This window comes from Podarcis vaucheri, assembly GCF_965113315.1.
Source record: "Podarcis vaucheri genome assembly, chromosome: 2".
In the NCBI taxonomy this organism is placed as follows: Eukaryota; Metazoa; Chordata; class Lepidosauria; order Squamata; family Lacertidae; genus Podarcis; species Podarcis vaucheri.
The window spans coordinates 26,722,472-26,743,611 of record NC_138760.1 but is presented as its reverse complement, the minus strand read 5'-3'; the positions used below and the strand labels follow the sequence as shown (position 1 = coordinate 26,743,611).

General features: G+C 42.3%; 1 protein-coding gene across 1 annotated transcript in view; it reads left to right on the top strand.

The window, feature by feature from the left end:
• Positions 1–6,109: 6,109 nt before the first annotated feature.
• The window catches only part of SMURF2 (SMAD specific E3 ubiquitin protein ligase 2), a 65,893-nt gene continuing 50,862 nt past the window's right edge, over positions 6,110–21,140 (top strand). Inside the window, exon 1 of the mRNA XM_082212466.1 lies at positions 6,110–7,546. Within this exon, the coding sequence (XP_082068592.1) occupies positions 7,495–7,546 (52 nt within the window). The 5' untranslated portion in view covers positions 6,110–7,494. The remainder of the gene's footprint in view (positions 7,547–21,140) is intronic.

The following is a 21,140-nucleotide window of genomic DNA, read 5'->3' as shown; positions in this document are numbered from 1 at the left end:
CTTGAAAGGATTTTGTTGCTCGGTGATATCAGCCTAGAGTGAAACAGAGACCACTTGACAGAATTTAATGTTAATACTTGAATGCTCACATCACAGAACCCACTCCATAAAACACACACAGTGACTCCTATCTCTTATTTTTTTATTTGCCACTTAGCTTTGAACGTTCAAATACGCCTCATACATCTGAGACCCTGAACAATCTTAATTTAAGAACGGATGCCTCTGTCAAAATGTAGATGATAGCAGGGCGGAGTAGCAGGGGGAATCATTAGAGGTGAAGACAGAAAACACCCTGAGTTACCGCTGGTCACAGAATTTCCATTGCATTATTTCATGGAGAAGGAAGACGGCTGCTTTGTAGAAGTGCCAAATGTTTCATTCCATACCCTCCAGCATTTATCCGATGGAAATAGGGACGTCCCATTCCATAATGATAATTTTACTGTTTAAACCCCACATATATTACTGGGTTGCCCCAGCCACACTGAGCGGCTTCCAACATATATAAAAACATAATAAAACATTAAACTTTAGGCAAACTTCCATGTACAAGATTGCCTTCAGACGGCTCAGGAGTCGGGTAACTACATACCCTCCAACATTTCTCCAATGAAAATAGGGACGTGTGGCGCTGTGGGTTAAACCACAGAGCCTAGGACTTGCCGATCAGAAGGTCAGCGGTTCGAATCCCCGCAACGGGGTGAGCTCCCGTTGCTCGGTCCCTGCTCCTGCCAACCTAGCAGTTCGAAAGCACATCAAAGTGCAAGTAGATAAATAGGTACCGCTCTGGTGGGAAGGTAAACAACATTTCTGTGCGCTGCTCTGGTTCGCCAGAAGCGGCTTAGTCATGCTGGCCACATGACCTGGAAGCTGTCTGCAGACAAACGCCAGCTCCCTCGGCCTATAGAGCGAGATGAGCGCTGCAACCCCAGAGCCGGTCACGACTGAACCTAATGGTCAGGGGTCCCTTTACCTTTACCTAAGGAAAAGCAGAACAATCCGGAATCAAACCAGAAACCAGGATGGTTTCTCTAAATCAGGGACATCCCTGGAAAATAGGGACATTTGGAAGGTCTGTCATTCCACTAACAAGTTGTGGCATACAGATTGTAGATCAGGATGTACTGACATCAGAACTGTATGATGGTATTATCATCATCATCATCTTTGTTTACAAAGCAAGAGCATGTGCTTAGGATTTATCCACAGTCAACTAATCTCTGTGCAGTGATTCTGAGTAATGTTATGTACCCTAGCTCAAGAACAGGAGAACATCCCTGCTGAATTGAACCAAGTAAGGCCCAACTGGTCCCTCAACATTTCTCTCACAGTGGACATCTTGCTGTCCTTGGAAAACCCAGGCCCTAGAATGAAATGTATTATATACATGTAAAATATCAGAGGGTATGTAGCAGATTGATGCTCCCATCCTATATACTCATAAATTAAAGAGATTTGTTACAGACTACAAGTTAAAGTCTCATAGCTGGCTTTTAGAAGACATCTGAAGGCAGCCCTGTATTGAGAAGTTTTTAAGGATTGATGTTTTAGTATGTTCCGATATGTGCTGTGAGCCGCCCAAAGGGGCTGGGGAAAAATAAAATAATAAAATAATAAATTATTATTATTATTATTATTATTATTATTATTATTATTATTATTTCTACAAAGGACTCCCCCACCTCAAAATCTGGACTGAGTGGATACAGGTAGTTCAGAGATGCATAGTTACACCTATATTCAAGGTAGACAAGGTAGGATCACTGTGCCACCTTCTGCCACCTTTCCACATAACCTTATTGAGACAATATTAGCATCAATATTGAGAGAGCCAGTGTGGTGTAGTGGTTAAGAGCGGTAGTCACGTAGTCTGGGTAACCGGGTTCGCGTCTCCGCTCCTCCACATGCAGCTGCTGGGTGACCTTGGGCCAGTCACACTTCTTTGAAGTCTCTCAGCCCCACTCACCTCACAGAGTGTTTGTTGTGGGGGAGGAAGGGAAAGGAGATTGTTAGCCGCTTTGAGACTCCTGAAGGGGAGTGAAAGGCGGGATATCAAATCCAAACTACTACTACTACTCTTCTTCTTCTTCTTCTTCTTCTTCTTCTTCTTCTTCTTCAATAGCAGATATCCATTGAGGTAAATGGTTTTCAGAATTACCACAGCAGTTGCTGCCTTAATAACGAGGGACAGAAATGTGCTTGCTCTATTTCCTTTGAGCTGTTATTTGAAACACTGACACGAGTCACGTTCTTCTAATCACGCTTAATGCTGATACATGAAATAGGAATGATTGCTTGTATGCCTGTGACATTCTTAAACCACTTCCAACGGGATTGCTCTAGGAGTAAGTACATCAGCATGGATGATGTAACTATCAGAATATTCAAAAGAGCAGAGGGGCAACTTTGAAGTTAGCCACATGCCATCTCATGTAGGGTGAGTAATAATAATTCTTTCTAGCGAACTAGTTGCCAGACCCTCTGATCAAGCTGCCCTGTGACATATGGGGATGGGTGGATGTTATTTTTTTGGCAGTTATCTGCAAGTGTACCTCATGGTTTCATTAAAGGTCAGGATGATGGGAATAGATTTGCTTCTGCCAGACTGTTGCAGAGTTTATAGGTGTAGATACTAAGAATGCTAGCAAGACATTCTGAATAACCCCTATAGAGATTAAGATATCATCCCAAAAATCTTCAACAATTCCCAAAGATCATTCTAGAAGGACTGTGTAGGAGGGGGGGAAATCCTAGTGGAAAACTATACTTGATGAATCTGGTGTGAAGGTAATACAGAAATTATTTCCTCTGAAACAATGGAGGATTAATTTTTGTTGGGAGTGAGAGGAGGAATATATGGACCTATGCTACAGGCAGAGTAATCCAATATGACAATATGAAGTTATGCCATAGACAGATCACCACCATTTTTTACCAGTGTATGGAGGAAGATCTGCCTAACTCCCATCTCTATGAGCATAGCTGTCAACGTTTCCCTTTTTTAAAGGGAAATTCCCTTATTCCGAATAGGATTCCTCGCAAGAAAAGGGAAAAGTTAACAGCTATGTCTATGAGATGGGTCGGGCTTACACTACTTTCGAAAGCTACTCAGCTGACATAACTGTAGCATAGGATTGCTTCCCAACTTTATGAGCTAACAGCAAGAGCGTAACAATTGTTCAGAAATGAGAAGCCATCATTTAATTCTGAAATATAGCTCCTCAAAGAATGAGATACCAATGCACCTGAAAAGATATATTAAAACATAACAATAACAATAATTTTATTACTTATACCCCGTCCATCTGGCTGGGTTTCCCCAGCCACTCTGAGTGGCTGCATGGCTTGGAAGACATGAAACTCATCAAAGGAAGTAGATGCAGCTAACTGGTCCATCTAGCATAGCGTAGGACTGTTTATTTCAATGGCCAGAGGGTGTAGCAAAGACTTGATTTATACTAGCCTGTCACTTTAAGATCTCATTCTTCATTCCCTCCAAACAGGAGGTCAGATTTATCCTTGAATATACTGAATAGGTTCTGCCTGGCAAAGGAAATGGAGTAATGGGAAGTAGTTAACACTGTAATCTTTCCCATCTTTCTGCTTCCAAGAGGTGTCAAAAAACATCTCTGCAACTGACTCCTGCTTGACTAGACACAAGCACTTGTCAATCAACTCACCTGGGTCAGAAACTCTTAATTTAAATGACTGTTTCCAAAAAGTAATTTATCCCTCAAATGATGATCTGCTACAGGAGACCAGAAATCTGCCTGTAAGTAGCTGCAATAGGATCGTCTTCAACGGAACTGAAACATTTCCTCCCTTTTTAAAGTACAATTGTGCCTTTACCTTTGTCCTCCTTTCTTTTCATTCAAAATAAGACTTCTTAAAATTGGTGTTTGGCTCATGGGTAAGTTTCTGCTAGCCTCAAAGGAAATGTTCCCTTCAAGTGCTTGGATTGACTTCGTTCATGCTACAGGTGTGTTTAGGTGGGGGTTTGGCAGTGAAAAGCAGGCTACACCAGCCTCTGGAGAGAGACAAGCAAACTGGATATTCTGTTTTCTCATGTATTTGCCTTGGATCCCAGGAAAGCACTCTCCTCTGTTTGGCATGACTGGCCTACCTACAGTGGAAGTTGGGGAAGAAAGGGAGCAAAATCTCCCTCCCTTGCTTTATCAGCTCTGAGATCTAACTAGAGAAGGGTTAAACGTGGTACCAGGGCCAGTCCACCCAGTGGGCAGCAGGATCCCCATAGGCAACAGATCCCAATGTAAATCTTTTACAGTGGTGCCCCGCAAGACGAATGCCTCGCAAGACGGAAAACCCGCTAGACGAAAGGGTTTTCCATTTTTCGATGCGCTTCGCAAGACAAATTTCCCTATGGGCTTGCTTCGCAAGACGAAAACAACTTGCGAGTCTTGCGATTTTTTTCGCTCCCCCCCCCTTTTCTAAGCTGCTAAGCCTTTAATAGCCGCTAAACCGCTAATAGCGCTAATCCGCTAAGAGGGTTGCTTCGCAAGACGAAAAAAACGCTAGACGAAGAGACTCGTGGAATGGATTATTTTCGTCTTGCGAGGCACCACTGTACCTCCCTCCTCGTTTCTGATGTAGATCATCCCTCCTTCCCTGGCAGGGAGGGGAATGCCATTTCATGGTTCATCTCTGGTGCCAAAATGTCTTTGGTCAGCCCTGCCTGGTACCTCCTATATACAATGCACCGTGTGTGCCCTCTAGCACTGAGCTAAGGCTCCACTCCAACACCTTCTGAAGCACCTCATCCTTTGCCAGGCTCAGGTAAGTGACCTGCAGTTTGCCAGGTGAGAACAGTTCAACGGAAGCAGAGAACATGTGGTTCTACAGAGGTGCAGCTGGACTACAACTCCCATGACCCCTGACCACTGGCCCTGTTGGTTGTGAAGCAGGTAGGAGTCGGGAGTCCAACAGCATCTGGGAAACAAAGGATGAGCTGGTTAAAGTTTCAATGACCCACTGGGCAATGGACATAGGGCATGATATGGATTTAAACCTCTGGCAGAAACTTTGGAAGAACAATTTAAAATCTGCTGCACGCTACACATTGAAAGAGAATTATATGAAAATGATTCACAGGTGGTATTCAACCCCAAGTAGACTGGCTAATCAGAATCAGATTTGTGTTGGAAATGTAAAGAAATGGAGGTTAAAGAATACTGGGAAATGATTTATAATGAGATGAAAAAAATGTTTAAAGCTACCTTCCCGAAAAGACCGGAGGCATTTTTGTTAGGAATCGTTCAGACAGATGTTCCTAGGTGCCAGAAATCCTGCAATCCTGTGGATACCTGACTAGGATCAGGTAAGTACCACTTGTAAAAAGCGCATCAAAAGCTTTGAAATTCAGAGGAATCTTTATTTGCATCAGCCACTAGCCAAAGCAATAAAATAAAATACAACGGACTGAAGATAGAGATAAAAACTTAACTATACAAAATACATTCTGGAGGGTTACATCAATAATCAAATAATAGATCAAAATAAAAACAACAACCCAATAACCCCCCCCCCCAATACCTCACATTTTAAAAGGGCATAGTATGTCAATTAAATCAACCAAAGGCCTGGTTAAAAATGAACGTTTTTGCCTGGCACCTAAAGTTGTATAATGAAGGCGCCAGGTGAATTTCCCTGGGGAAAGCATTCCACAGTGGGGAGCCACTGCAGAGAAGGCCCATTCTTGTGTTGCCACCCTCTAGATCTCTCGAGGAGGCACATGAAGAAGGGCCTCAGAAGATGACGTCAGGGTCTGGGTAGGCTCATATGGAAAGAGGTGGACCTTGAGATATTGTGGTCCTGAGCCATTTAAGGCTTTATAGGTCAAAACCAGCACTCTGAATTGGGCCCCGAAACTCAATGGTAGCCGATATGCTCAAACTGTCTTGCCCCAGCGAGCAACCTGGCTGCCAGATTCTGCACTAGCTGAAGTTTCCAAATCATCTTCAGAGGCAGCTCTACATATAACACATGCAGTAATCTAACCTCAAGGTTAGCAGTAGTCAGGCTCTCCCTGTCCAGATAGGGGACATTATCATTGTGTTGCTCGATATCGTAGAGGCGCTGTCTGATAACAAGCAAGATTGTTTTCCATGAACATGGTCTTAACGGTGTGTCCATAAGTGGAGGCCAATTCTGGATGTTTTCCAATTGGAGCGCTCGCAGGCCAGTGTTTCCCAATTGCTGGTGCTTATACTACATTTTTAAAGGTTTGCCTTGAGAGCGTCTGTAAACCTTTTTGGTTGACCACCAGCATTACGCTTTCCATTCTTAAGTTCAGAATAGAGTAGTTGCTCTAGAAGACGATAATCAGACATCCGAACAACATGATCAGTCCAACAAAGTTGACGTTGAAGAATCATTGCTTTGACACTGCTGATACTTGCTTCTTCCGGTACCCTGGCATTAGTTCACCTGTCTTCCCAAGTGATACGTAAATTTTTTGGGAGATACCATTGATGCAATCTTTTGAGGAGTTGGCGTTTATAAGTGGTTCAAGCATACAGTAAGCTAAGCTTGGTAGCTCGAGAACTTTGTAAATGAGCATTTTGGTTTCCCTGCAAACATCCCGGTCCTTAAACACTCTGCGCTTCCATCCGGACAAAACTGCGCTCGACGGTGCCAGATTTTGGCATCGGCCCTTGTGGAAAGGTAGAAGCAATCAACACTTTCCAACGTTACACAGTCGTTGAGTTGGGTTTGTGGCGCTGCAGAGGGCTTGTTGGTGCAGCTCTTTGGCTTTTGGGGGGGATGTCGAGGGACAGGCCCAGCTTTCCTAGGAAGCTTCTGCTGTTCCCCAAGTGGAGCGCTGGCAGATTGTTTCCCCATTGTGGGCGTTTATATGACATTTTTTGAGAGAGTCTTTAAGCTTCTTTTGTTGGACAGCCGGCATCACGGAGCTGGCCGTGCCTGGAGTTCTCGCAAAGCGCGCTGGGGGTCGGGCCCCCATCGATGTTCTTCCGCGCGGCCTCGGGAGGCTCCAGAACGAGGGGGCCTTTTACCGAAGGGCCGCCCGCGACGCCTCGCCGCCGCCGCCTTGAAAGGGGGGGGGCCCTGTCGTTACTGCTGCTCCTTCACGAGGAGGCGAGGCCTGTGAGGAACTGGGCCTGAGGCGGCGAAGCGGGGGGGGGGGAGGAGGAGAGCGAAGCGGCCGGCCGGCCTTGGCGCGAGCGACTCCGCCGCTCCCCCCTCAGGCTTCTCCCCCGTCTGCCGCTTTGTTGTACTCGCCGCCTCAGCCTCGGGCGGGAAGGGAAGGGCAAGGCGGCTGCGCCTCCGCCTCCTGACGCTCATGGCGACAGTGGGCACATCCGGGCTTTTCTCCACTCGGCGTCGTGAGGCGCGTCCAGCCCGACTCCATTAGAGGCTCTCTCTCTCTTTCCCTTTCCCTCCCGCGCCGCCCCGTCCCCGGCGGCAGGGAAGGAGGGTTACCGCCGGGCTCTCGGGAGGGATTCCCGGGGGGTCATGTCCAACCAAGGGGCGAGGAGGAACGGGCCCGTCAAGCTGCGACTGACAGGTGAGAGGAGCCGTTGCGCGCGGCGGGGCGGGCGGGCAGGCAGGCAGGCGGCGCGCACGCTTCGCTCCCGATACACACGTTACGAGGAGGAGAGCGAGGCCCGAGGGGCCTCGTTTGCCTTGTGGGGTGGGGTATGGGGGGGGGAAAGCAGGTCGGCTTTGGCAATGGAAGGGCCACCCGAGAAGAAAGAGGCGTTGTGTGAGGAAAGAAGGGTGTTACGAGGGGAATTATAATTCGGGTCTGTGGAGAAGCCGCTCGGAAGTTGCGGGACGCCGAAGAGGGCGGTGGGGGGGGGTGGGGAGAGAAAAGGGCCCCAGGTTTGGTGAGGAAAGGAGAGAGAATTTCGCCGTTTGTTCTCAAAAATAATAATAAGGGAAACGCGAGGTGTTTGTGTATGTTTGTGTTTCAACCCACTGGCCGGGAGCCTCGAGGAGCGAGCTGCTTCCCCCACTGCCTTGTGTATATGTGAGACTCTCTCGAAAGCTTCCAGGCCTCGGGAGAAAAGTAAGCTCTTCACCCCACGCTCCCACCCCGCGATCTCCGCTATCGTGAGTGGGGGGTGAAGAGTTTGCCGAGGGGTGCGAGCTTCCAGGTGCAACGGTTGCTGCACACGACGCCCTGAAGGGACGCATCCTGCAAAGCGTCGGACTCTTCCGTCTGAAACTCCAGGGCTCGAGCATCGGGAGAGGTTTTTCCTTTCTCTATTCTCTCCAGCATCTGGATTGCTCAACCGGTTCGTTAGGATGTGAGGCCGCTTTGGGACGTGGGTTTAAGTGTAAGTTGTGAAGCGAGGGGAGGGTTAGAGAGAGTTTGATCCCTTTCCTCTGGCAGCTTAAACTTGAATGAGTCTCCGCCGCTTTGCGCCCTTGTTTTCGCCCTGCTGGAAATCCACTTCCGCAAAGGAACGTTGTGTAAGGTTGTGTCTTGATGAGATGGAGAGGGCAAGAGCACGAACCTTTTGGGTATTTTCTTTCTTTCTAATACTGGATATATATATATGTATGTGTTTGGGTCTCTAAAGAAGTCTGGAGATGGAAGGAAAGGCTTTTTGGAACAAGCTGGTTTGACTGGAATGTGCAATAGCTGTGGTTCTGTTTTGATGCTTATGCTACCATAGCGCAGAGCAAAAACTTGTTTTTAAGCTTTGAAAATCATATTTTTTCAAGTTTATTACTGTTACTATTATTAATTTTTACAAAGTAATAAAAAAAGTGCCACCCCACACCCGAGACCATTCTATCGTAACTATCCAGCCTCCCAACATGTCAACACCTCTTGTGATGGTTTGACCCCTTTCCGTTTAACAGTACGAATTCTACATATACCTTCCATATCTCTTTAAAATAATTTCTTCTCATATTCTCTGTCTTAACCTTAATAGCACATCTTTGAAAATCTTCAGATGCCTTGATTGGAAAATGTTTTGAGGCAGTTGTCTTGGAGGACTCCTACTTCAGTTTCTATTTCCACCTCACATGTTAGGATTTAGGATTCATATCCATGCTTGTTTGTTACAGTAAAAAAAGACCTTTTTTACAAAAAAGATATGTGCTTTTAAGCCAGTGTCTCATCTACTAGATGAGAGCCTTGGGCAAATGATGATAGTGCTTTCTTTATATACCAATTTTCAGGTAAACCTCATGAAATAGCTTACATAAAATATTAAAACAGTAAGCACGGATTAAAACTAACAAAACACACATATGTATGCCCTGGATTAATTTTATGTGCAAGTTAGATTGCATCTCCCCTCAGAGCAAGATTGTTTTCAGGTAGCACTATGATGGTTGTAAATCATTATTAAAAGCAGACCTGTCCCCAGCCTGGCAGAGGTTGTTCTTACCAATAGCTTGTATTATCACCAACCATTTTTGAATGGTACCATCTTGCAGTCTCTATAATCTCTTGTGCATTTTACTAACATATATATTCTTGTTTGTGTGGCTCCAGTTCTAATTCTGCAAGAACATAATTGGGAAATTTCCAAAGTTGATATATTCATATTTATTGGGGGGGGGGGACTTGTGGCCCTGCACATGTTGTTGGACTTCTACTCTCATGAACCACAGCCAGCATTTGTTGTTGTTGTTTAGTCGTTTAGTCATGTCCTACTCTTCGTGACCCCATAAACCAGAGCATGCCAGGCACTCCTGTCTTCCACTACCTCCCGCAGTTTGGTCAAACTCATGTTAGTAGCTTCGAGAACACTGTTCAACCATCTCGTCCTCTGTCATCCCCTTCTCCTTGTGCCCTCCATCTTTCCCAACATCAGGGTCTTTTCCAGGGAGTCTTCTCTTCTCATGAGGTGGCCAAAGTATTGGAGCCTCAGCTTCACGATCTGGCCTTCCAGTGAGCACTCAGGGCTGATTTCCTTAAGAATTGAGAGGTTTGATCTTCTTGCAGTCCATGGGACTTTCAAGAGTCCCTTTCAGTACCATAATTCAGAAGCATCAATTCTTCGGTGATCAGCCTTCTTTGTGGTCCATATGATGTCCAGCATCATATGCAGAGCCAAAGAAATCAGGTAAAGCTGCAGAAAGAAGTTTGGGCAAATGCACTTTGTGGAGCGCAACATCCTTGGTCTAAAAATTGGCTGAAGGACTGTTTTGCAGCTGGTATTGCTGCTGCTCTGGAGAAGGAACAGTGAAGTTCAACAAAGACTGGATTTACCAAAGACGTGCTTTACAATCTTTTTAAACCAGCAAGTGGATAGGTAGTCATTACGTCTGTCCCTTCCCCTTGCACATTTTCTAATGCTCTCAGATTTGTAATTTTGGAACTATAGAAGCTTGTCTCAGGGAAGGGTTAATTAGTATTCAAAGTACATAACACTACTTAAGTAATAGGAAAAAATTATAGGTAATTGTAAAATTATAGACATCAAGCAGACACCCTATGACCTTTTAAAATGTGGTTTTTTTGGGGGGGGGTGTTATTGGGTTGTTCATTTTATTTTGATTATATATTTTGTGGTTTTATATTTTGATTTTGTTCTGTGAACTGCCCTGAGACCTCCAGGTATTGGGCAGTATATAAATTCAATAAATAAATAAATAAATGCAGACAAAAACCCTTGATACCATTAAGATTAAATATTCTATTTTGGCTAACTTTAAATGTGCATGTCATGCATCACATTCTTTTTTGTAGGGAAGCTTTAAATGCATAAGGAAAGTTGCTATAGAAAAAATATTGTTAAGTATTTGAAAGTAAGTAATATTGAACTCAGTGGGACATCTAAGTAAACATGTATAGGAGTGGCTGAAAGTAGTTTTCTTGGGGTTTGCTTTAGAATATCTAAATCTCTTGTACTTTGTGGTTTTGATAATCCATTTTGGTATGAAACATACTTCAGGAACTTCTAAATGCTAAAACTATATTGAGCTAAAGTTCTTCCTTGAGTGTGATTAGAAGTAGTTTACTATAAGAATGTTGACATATCTAGTTTCAGTGTTTTTAAATTTTATGAGGCTAGCAGTCTTCTGTTTTGGCTTCAACCTTTTTTTCTTGTCCCGGTTGAATTCTGTAAGCAATATGTAGTATTTATTTATTTCACATTTATTATCTCGGTATTTGATAGTATAGACTGTGAAAACTGGATTGGAAAAACTGGATTCAATTAGCAGTTTTCAAGACGTAAACATTAAAAGTTTTAGATGGAAACATTGTTTTGACTGACTGGATAAATGACAGGATAGTGTTTGATGTGAGGCCAGGAACTGATTTGGAGCTAATGCCCAACTTCTATGTCCATCTTGAGGAGCCAAATAAAATATTTAGCCTAGGCCTGATTTAGAAGAAAAGGTTGATTCTTTTGAGGCTTTAAGAATGTTCTGAGAAATGTTTGGCATACCTTTGCACTAAGTGTTTAACAGTTTATTTAGATCTCTGTTTTATAACCACTGTAGAGACATAACTTTGAATTTTACTGGATGTCCAGCTTATTCATAGTTCTTCTGTATCTTTGTTCACAGTGTGTCTTATTTACATGTCAAAACATCAGTGTGCAGTCTACAACAAGTTGCCATGTGTTTGGCTACTGACAATGCGCCGATATATGAAAATAACACTAAGAATATTATTAGAATGAGAATAGGTTTCTGGTTGTGCACGGTATTTCAAGCAGATCTGAACTTGCACTTTTACTACTGTTGATTTATGGGGATGGGTCACCATCTGCCTTCTGTAACTCAATGTTGAAAATGGGCTAGCTGTTTGAGAAGGCTATTTCCCCCCCTTCCCCAAAAATTGACTACTGAATTAAGTTGGATATCCAAAATACTATGAAAAACTATGTTGTGTATAATGTATGTTAATGTTAAAACAGAGTTTTGCTTTGCTGCCTATACTGAAACTGCAGCATTCAGAAGTGTTTCATTGCAGACGAAAAGTAAGGCTCAAATCCTATTTAACTTGGTGGGATTTACTTATGCATAAGATTCTGCTGCATGTATCATGAAAATGCTCTAAATTGAGATAGTAGTAATTAAATGTTTGGGATGGTAATTGTATTGATAAAGTATCAATCTGGATGAAATGTGCTGGTTAGATGTTTTGATGCTTTAGGTTTACACAGGTAACTGTAAATAGTGTGGATATTTTCCTTTCAATTCTAGTATGAATTCATGGTTTCACAAGGATGCTGACTCCTAACCTTAGCGGTGAAGTATTTGTGCTTTTTAAATAGATGTGGTGCATCATTAAGGACAACATCAGAACTATTGGATAGCCACTTAGTTAATGAGACTGTGCTTCTGCTGGTGAAGCTTTAGTATAATCATATTAGATTCTTAGTTCTCTTTTAAAGGCAACTGAAAGGGATTTTTTTTTTAATTGGGGAAGCAGATGCCATTGAGGAATATATCCTAATAAGGACTATATCACACATACTTCCGTACTTTACATGAGAAATTCTGACTTTTTCCATCCAGTAACATGTATGGACTATAATGTGAATGCAGACTTGACAGCAATTCCTGTGATTCTGTTGGCTAGAGAAAGAGCAGTTTCAAAAGTAGGACAGTCAGGATTGCTAAAGTGTAGAGTAAAATGTCTTCTCTAAACCTTCTTTTAGGTTCTTCTTCATTACATTATTTATAAACAACTAGTGTTTTCCCCCTTCTATAACCTTGTCTCTACCATTTGTAATTCCATATCTTCTTTCTTTAAAAAAAACTATAACATTTTTCTTTTCTCCCTCCAGGGACTTTAAAAAACCCCTTTAAAAATGATTTTCTAATATCAAACATTACCAAAAAAAATACAAAAAATGAAGAAATAGAATAAATACATACCATGAGAATATTTTAACTCCAAAGGACTGGACCCCCAAATCAGGAAAGAACTCCCCCCCTCAATCCAGACAGTATAAGTAGATAGAACAAGTGATTAGAAATTGAGGCATATAAGGACCTGAAAGATTTGATGGGAAAATGATGGCACGAACATTAAAATAATAGAAGAAACAATATCATACTTACTTAAAATTATTATGCATTCCATATCCTAGCATAATGAGATGGTGGGTTTTCCTTTTCCTTTTACAAATGTAATAAAACTATACCAATCTTTAATGCATTTATCTGATTTTGAAGAGTCATGTACTCTGATTTCATGAATTAGTTTTTCCATATATTCTAAATAGCATAGGTAAATAGGTAAAGGTAAATAGGTAATAGGTAAATACCATACCTTATGGTGCCACAAGGTTAAAGTAGTTCTCTTTAAATCTTGCCCGTACTTAGTGATTGTTATATGTTATATGCCAGTACTTAGTGATTTCATTTCCATGAAAAGAGCTGCAAAAAAGGAGGGAAGGAACTAAGAGTCAATTAATACTATGTAAAATTCAGTCAGTCTCTTTTTTGAGCTGTCATCAGTTTCGGCATCTTCATATTTGTCATCATATTTATTATGGATTTGTTGCCCAGATTGAAACAAGCTGTCTCTCATGAGCTTATATCCCTAGGAGGAATATGAAAACATAAAGCTTCTGATTAACCCAAAGGCCTGAGACGATCTCAAAAGATTCCAGTTCCTTCTTAAAGGGGATGTTGTCAAAGGGTCTGTAACCAATAAGGACAGGTCATCTGCACACAGATTTAATAGGTGGGCTCATCTTGTAATACTATTATACAAAATAATTTAACAAGATTAGTATTTTTCAATTTTCAATAGCAATTGAAATTTTCAATAGCAATTTTCAATAGCAATTGAAAGGTACCCTTCTTTTTCCAATTACAGTGGTATCTTGGGTTACATACGCTTCAGGTTACATACGCTTCAGGTTACAGACTCCGCTAACCCAGAAATAGTGCTTCAGGTTAAGAACTTTGCTTCAGGATGAGAGCAGAAATTGTGCTCCAGTGGCACAGCAGCAGCAGGAGGCCCCATTAGCTAAAGTGGTGCTTCAGGTCAAGAACAGTTTCAGGCTAAGAACGGACCTCCGAGGTACCACTGTATAACTGATAGATATTATAATCACCAGGAAATTATGTTTCATTTATGTGACCAAAAAGAATGTGCAAGGGATCTACGGGGAGTTAATAGCCTGTAATGTCCCTGCTCCTGCCTACCTAGCAGTTCGAAAGCACGTGAAAGTGCAAGTAGATAAATAGGTACCGCTTTGGCAGGAAGGTAAACGGCGTTTCCGTGTGCTGCTCTGGTTCGCCAAAAGTGGCTTAGTCATGCTGGCCACATGACCTGGAAGCTGTCTGCAGACAAACGCCGGCTCCCTTGGCCAATAAAGTTAGATGAGAGCCACAATCCCAGAGTCGTCTGCGACTGGACCTAACGGTCAGCGGTCCCTTTACCTTAATGTATTCTATATGATCCACAACTGATTTCCAAAATGCATTTCTTTTAGGACAAACCCAATATATATTGAGAGTGGCTAACTTATTGCATTCAGATGTTGTTAGACTACAGCTTCCATACTCTCCAACCATTTGCCAACTAAATGTTGCTGTTTGTTTTCTATACTTTATATCCCTTTCTTCTGTTAGAGCAGGAATGAGGAATCTGTGGCCGTCCAGATGCTTGATTCCATCTGTCCCAGCCATCCTGGCCAATGGTCAGGGATGACGGAAGCTGTAGTCCAACAACACCTGGAGGCTCATAGTTTAGCCAGTCTTGTAATATATATTGATGAGATCTGCTCTGTCTGCTTGGCAGTGCCAACAAGTGTCCTTTGTTCCTGGGTATTTTCTACTTGGTTTCAGTGGTGTTAGATATCATCTATAAAAGCTTTTATGGGAACTTTCCTTAAGGTAGGCTTGCCATATTTCAAACAGTGAAAATACACAGAAAAGTTGTTGAGCTTCTTTTGGCAAAGTTGTTGAGCAGTTTTTTTAGGTATTTTTATGGAAAGTCACCAAAAACGGCACTGCTGATATGGGCTGCCATATATCCGGATTTTCCCAGACATTTTAATGATTTCTGCCCGGACACTACTGACAACTGCAGAATTCCAGATATGTCCGGGAAATCCCAGACATATAGCAACCTTACTTAAGGTTCATGCTTGAAGTCATTTGTGGGAATTTTATATACCATTCCAGCTGCCTAGAGAGGTACTTATCTGTAGATCTCTCTCCAATTTAACTTCATAGGGATTTGGGTGCAGGTGTGACTCAAATAACATTTTATATAGTTTACAATGAAATTCTCAAAATTCAGTTATGTAGGGGGCAGTATTAGCCATGGCTGATGTTAATTTAGCCCTATGACTAAGCATAGTTGAGGTTGGCAAGGGAGGGAAGAATTTTCATGTTCATGCGGAGAGCAGCTAGCTGGTATGATACCAGGGAAGAATAAGGTCAAAGACAGGAAATGTTTCCTCAGGAACTTCTGTTCCTATACCAGATTGGTTTTTGTTTTTGTTTTTGTTCACCGCTTAAGCGCTTTCTTGCAATCAAGTGGTATATAAATTTTGTAAAATAAAATAAAATGCTAAGCCAGTGTTTGTGTCCCATTTCTGCTCCTTTCTCACTGAACCTGCAACTGAAAAAACCCTTCCTTCCTTTGGAATCTTTGCCACCCTCTCCTTTCTATATTTTTTTCTGTCATGAATTAAGGATATCTCAGGGTGGATTGGTTTAAACTGGTGATTGAAATCATGATTTAAATTACCCTGGAAAAAAGAGAGATGCTTAAATCAGCAATTTAAGTCAACTTTCTGATTTTGAAAATCATAAAACAACTGCAACTTGCTAGTTCCTGGCCACCAGTATAAACCCAATTTATAAATAAATTTATAAATAAAAAACTAGCATACTATGGCTTGTGTTTGTTCATCAAATCAGAATTATAGATCAGGATTCCTGACATTACATCTGAACCAAGCTTAGATTCCTTACATTAAAATGCTATACTTGGATTAAACTGATGCAGGTTATGGTGTGAGTAAGTCCCTAAAGCAGCACTGTGTGTGGTATCTTTCTGCAAACTTGTGGACACAAATTGTAGTGCTGGTTTCGTCCTCTAGTGCCATATATGAGCCCAGTACATCTGAGATTGTCGCCAAAAGTCTAATTGCTGAGGGTCTTTTTTATATTCCAAGCAAGGAAAACAAAGACCCTTGAGAGGGGTAAGACCTCACTAGCTCTCCTATGCCTGTGAAGTTTGCTCATCTTTGCATATCTCTTAGAAATGTTGTCTTTTAAAAAAATTCTTTTAACTGGCTGTTGGTGGCTGAGGTTTTAACAATTGTTATGCACATTCATGTGTTTGTTTTCAGAAATAGGACATGGTAGAAAACATGGCAACTAAAATCTTGTTTCCTACAGCAAAAAATGTGTGTGTGCGAAACAGTGTAGGAGTATTTCTAAGATGTGAGATGCTTTTAGCAGGTGTTTGCTTTCTGGAGAAGTGGAAGAGTAAAAAAGACTTTGGATGGAAGAACAGGACTGGCTGAAAATATGTGCAACTGTGCCAAGGTGTTTGTGGACACAATTTAACTGTATAAGAAATGTGGCAGACTGCCATTGGGAATTACAGTACAGCCTTGTGTCAGATGCCCCATATCCCCCATAGTTTCCTTGTGTCCTGACACCATTACATTTGTTTGCTGTCTTGCTCCACAGGAGTGTGGGTAATTCAAAGTGTAATGGTCATCTACAGTTATGCAGTCTTAAATCATTTCTGAAGTTAAAGTGACATGTGACATTTGTGGGAAAGCTAGGGATAAGTAACTCATGAATAAATATTGATAATGAATTAAACCTCTCCTTCTCCCATCCACATTTTCTGTGATTTTAGAATGATTGAGTTTTGATATTAAGTGTTTTAGTTAAATAGATATGTACCCAGTTGTTCAGAATGACATAATCTCCTCTCCCCCTTTGTACAATGTGAGTTGAAGTAAACCAGTAGATCACAGTGCTAATGATTGACTAAGCTGACTGAACAGATAGCGTATATTTCTTTATTTGCTGTATGTGTATAATACAGAGAGAGCAATAATTTATGGATAACACATAGAGTATGGTTCAGGAATTATCCTTGATTGTGCTAAGTGGGTCCAAAATGCTGGGGAATGTCTCCTGGTTCTTAAGGAGGAAAAAGCAGGTTTCTGAATACACTGCTGATCTCAGCTGATTGCTGTAGTTGCATTCCATTTTGTATAGTTGTTAAAACATCTGTGCTTGTTGTAAAAAGCACCAGTCGCCACAGTGAATATAGTAAGACTGCCGCAGTCTTTCAAACAGAATGAAAATGGTTACTAAACAACTTATACTGTCTAGAAAGTAGCAAAAGTGACTTCAGACTTACTTTTGTGTCTGTTAATGTGCGGTAACTACAAAGTTAATAGTAGTTTCCTTTGCCTTAGCTCTCTAATTTCCTGTCCACCAGTATCAGTTGCTATAAGCAGCCACTTCTTTTATTTTGAACAATATTATGTAATACTGTATGTATGATTTTCCTCCTTCCGTTTTATTTTGGTCTTGGAATAAAAGCTAGAAGCACCTTTTATCAGTGCCTAAAGTGCCTTTAATCAACTGCAGTTGGTATGACAGCTACAACGCTTCCTGGACTGGGAAAGCTTGGCCACAGTAGTTCATGCATTTGATTCTTCAAGACTGGTTCACTGCAGTGTACTTTATGTAGGACTTGCCTTGTGCTTGATCTGAAAGCTGCTGTCAGGGCAGAATCCCGGAGCACGTTTGCTGACAGTAGTGAGATCTTTTAGAATAGAACATCTATGCTCAGAGACTTATACTGGTTCCTGATTTGCTACTGGACCAAGTTCAAGGTGTGACTATTAGTATATAAAACCCTTAACAGCTTGGGACTAGTTTACCTTTGATGTCGCCTTCTCCCATATGTACCCGCTTGACTGTTTCAATCTGTGGAACTGGCACTGTTACAAGGTGCCACATAATATTCATTCCACATTTGCAATAAATCAGTGTTTTAGTGTGACAACACCTAGACTTTGGAACTCCCTGTCTATTGACATCAGTTTAAACAAACCTACTCAGGTATGTAGAATGCTCATGTGTGTTTTAATCTATTTTTAGTTTGTCACCGATTCAGTGGCGTAGCGTGGGGGGTGCCAGGGGTGCCGGCTGCACCGGGCGCAACATCTGGGGGGGCGCGAGTCCAGAGGGAAGCGACATATTCCTTCCTCCGCCAGGCTCCCCGCCGCCACCGCCAGCCTTGCGCCCTAGCGCGCGCGCCCCCCGTCGCCGCTGCGGCGGCTGCGCTCCACTCACTGCTCGCAGGGGAGCAGTCGCTGCAGCAGCACCGACGCCGCCACCGATGCCTGGCCGGGCACGGGCAGCCTCTGCACCCCGCCGCCGCCGCCGCCATCCCCTCGGCCCAGCCACAGGCGGCGGCTGCTTCTGCGGACTGGGAGGGAGGAGAGCTCCGAGGGGCCTCGCCGTGCCCTGCCCTCCCCCAGACCCTTCGAGGGGGTCTCCCGGCAGAAGGGGGCGCCGCTGGCTCCGGCTCTCAGCGCAAGTCTCAGCCGCGCGGGGGGGGGGAGGATGGAGCATGGCTGGATGCCCCCGTACCCGGCCGGGAGGAGGAGAGGGGAGGGGGCTTCGGCTGCCTCGGCCCGCGGGGGCTCCGCAAATAATAAATTTAATAAATTCCTGCTGAGCCTTTGGGGGGTGTCCTTGGCTCCTTCGCTCGCCCCCAACCCCAGTGGCGTGGTGTGGGGGGTGCAGGGGGGCCGGACGCAACATCTGGGGGGCGCGCTTGCACTCGAGCGCTGAAATCCACGGGTTAGAGGGCGCAAATTACTTGCCTTGCCCCGGGTGCTGACAACCCACGCTACGCCACTGCACCGATTATAGGTTTTTTTTAATGCTTTAAATAGTTTTTTAAAACTGTTTTTCAAATTATATTTTATTACTTTCTAAAACATATATGAACAATAAAACACAATTTAGCCTGCAGCATATGAAACATAACTGGATTTCATAAAGTTTACATTAGAGTTACAAAAATAGATGTCCAGATTTGATACAATGTGTCAGTGTCGAAGTCTATCTGGAGGTGAATGACTGTATCCTCAAAGTATTTCACTGAATGATCACTGTCATTCTTTGGGGGTACCAGAGGATTATCTGCCATTACTGGCCATTTTGTGATACAATAGGAGATAAATTGTTTCAGTGCTTAAAATATTTGGGGGCATTGCTGAAATTGTTTCTGTGAATAACCCTAAAAATGTACCATATTTACTCGGATCTAATGCACAATCGAATCTAATGCGCACCTCAGTTTTCAAAACCTTGAAACCAAAAAAGTATTTGCTGGTGAATGTAAATGTGCCATCAAATCTAACACGTGCCCTAATTTTTGCGAAGTAGTTTGGCCAAAAGGTGCACATTACATTCGAGTAAATACGGTAATTTAATTTCAAGAGAATCAAGTTATTGGTTGGCTTCCATGGTTTTCTCAGTTGTCTATGTTTCAGTTCTTAATAGAAAAATGCCTTTAATATTCTTTTCATAACAAGCTGTTTTTTTATTTCCTTCAGTCTTGCATTGCCTTACATTATTAACTTGAAAACACTTTACAGAGTGCCATAAAGAAGGAACAATTATTTTTCTGCTTTCCAGAAATTATCTGCTTTCCAGATTATCTATGTGCAGATAGTAGATACCAACATTCTTTATGGAATAGAAATGTAGTATTGAATACAACCCTTTTTTTTCTTTTAAAAGTTTTATCAAATCAGCTGTTTCCTGTGCAAATAGATTTTAAACTTCACAGCTCTTTTGTGAAATAAATATTAATTGAGTTACGTTTCTAATTATTTGAATCAAAATGTGTAAGCCTACCACAGTCCTTCACTGTTACGCACGTAATCCTGTGGGAAAGGGGTGCACAGTTGTGGTTATTGGTTTTTACTAAGGACTTCAGCTTACATCACCAAAGGGGTATAATTCTCACACATAGTTCTCAACATTCTCGATGGGAAGTTCCCCCAGAAATTACGTCAAAAGGAGTTTATGTGAGCATCATTACAGTGAGATTGCATGACAGTATGTGTTTGCAATTAATCTATATAATTTGTTAAAGTTTTGCTTATATGACAGGGAAAAGGGTAAAAACATTGTCACTTTATATTAACAGTAAGAATTATCTATCAATCCTGTCTTAAATGTATAAATTAATACAAGAAGCCCATACGTTCAAATAGGTATCTAAACATGATTGTAAGCCAGTGAGAGCTTTAGGCCACAGATAAATGGATGGTGATTTTTAATCCTTTCAGCCTTGCCACCATAAGGACTCACAGGATCCACTTTTGTTGTCCATTTGTTAGTGTCCATGCCATAGGAATATAATTTAAGAGTGTCAATATCTACCAATATCAAGGACTTCTCCAAAATAAAATTAATATGAACAATATTTTCTGACTTGAAATTGAACGACAGGGTGGAGGACGAGTCCACATTATATGCCTATTTGTGCCCCACACTCAAATTTCTCCTAATAACTAGCAATGCTAAATTTTGATATCAGTGTGTTAACTCTACATTTAATTTCTAAACTGAATCAGTGATCCATTTTTAACATACAATGGTGCCTCGCAAGACGAAAAGAATCCGTTCTGTGATTCTCTTCGTCTAGCGGTTTTTTCGTCTTGCGAAGCAAGCCCATTGACGGATTAGCGCTATTAGCGGCTTATCGGCTTATCGGATCAGCTGATAAGCGGCTTAGTGTCTTAGAAAAAGGGGGGAGGGGAAAAAACCCGCAGGAACTCGCAAGACATTTTCGTCTTGCGAAGCAAGCCCATAGGAGATTCGTTTTGCGAAGCACCTCCAAAACGGAAAACTCTTTCGTCTAGCGAGTTTTCCGTCTTGCGAGGCATTCGTCTTGCGGGGCACCACTGTAATAAATAACCACAATGTACCATTAAGCACACCAGCCTCTGTGAACCCCAGTGAAGCTTCAGACTCAAGTGCTCCCTCATCCCTTCTATTACCTCATGGCTACAAATAAGAATAAACCACAATTCAGTTTCATTTTCCATAATTCCTCAGGTTTGTTAAACCAGTTTTGGAAGCATAATTCAAAGCCTGCTTTTTTGCAACTGAAGTTTGTTTGAGCCCACAGAATCTTGTGCACAGAACCC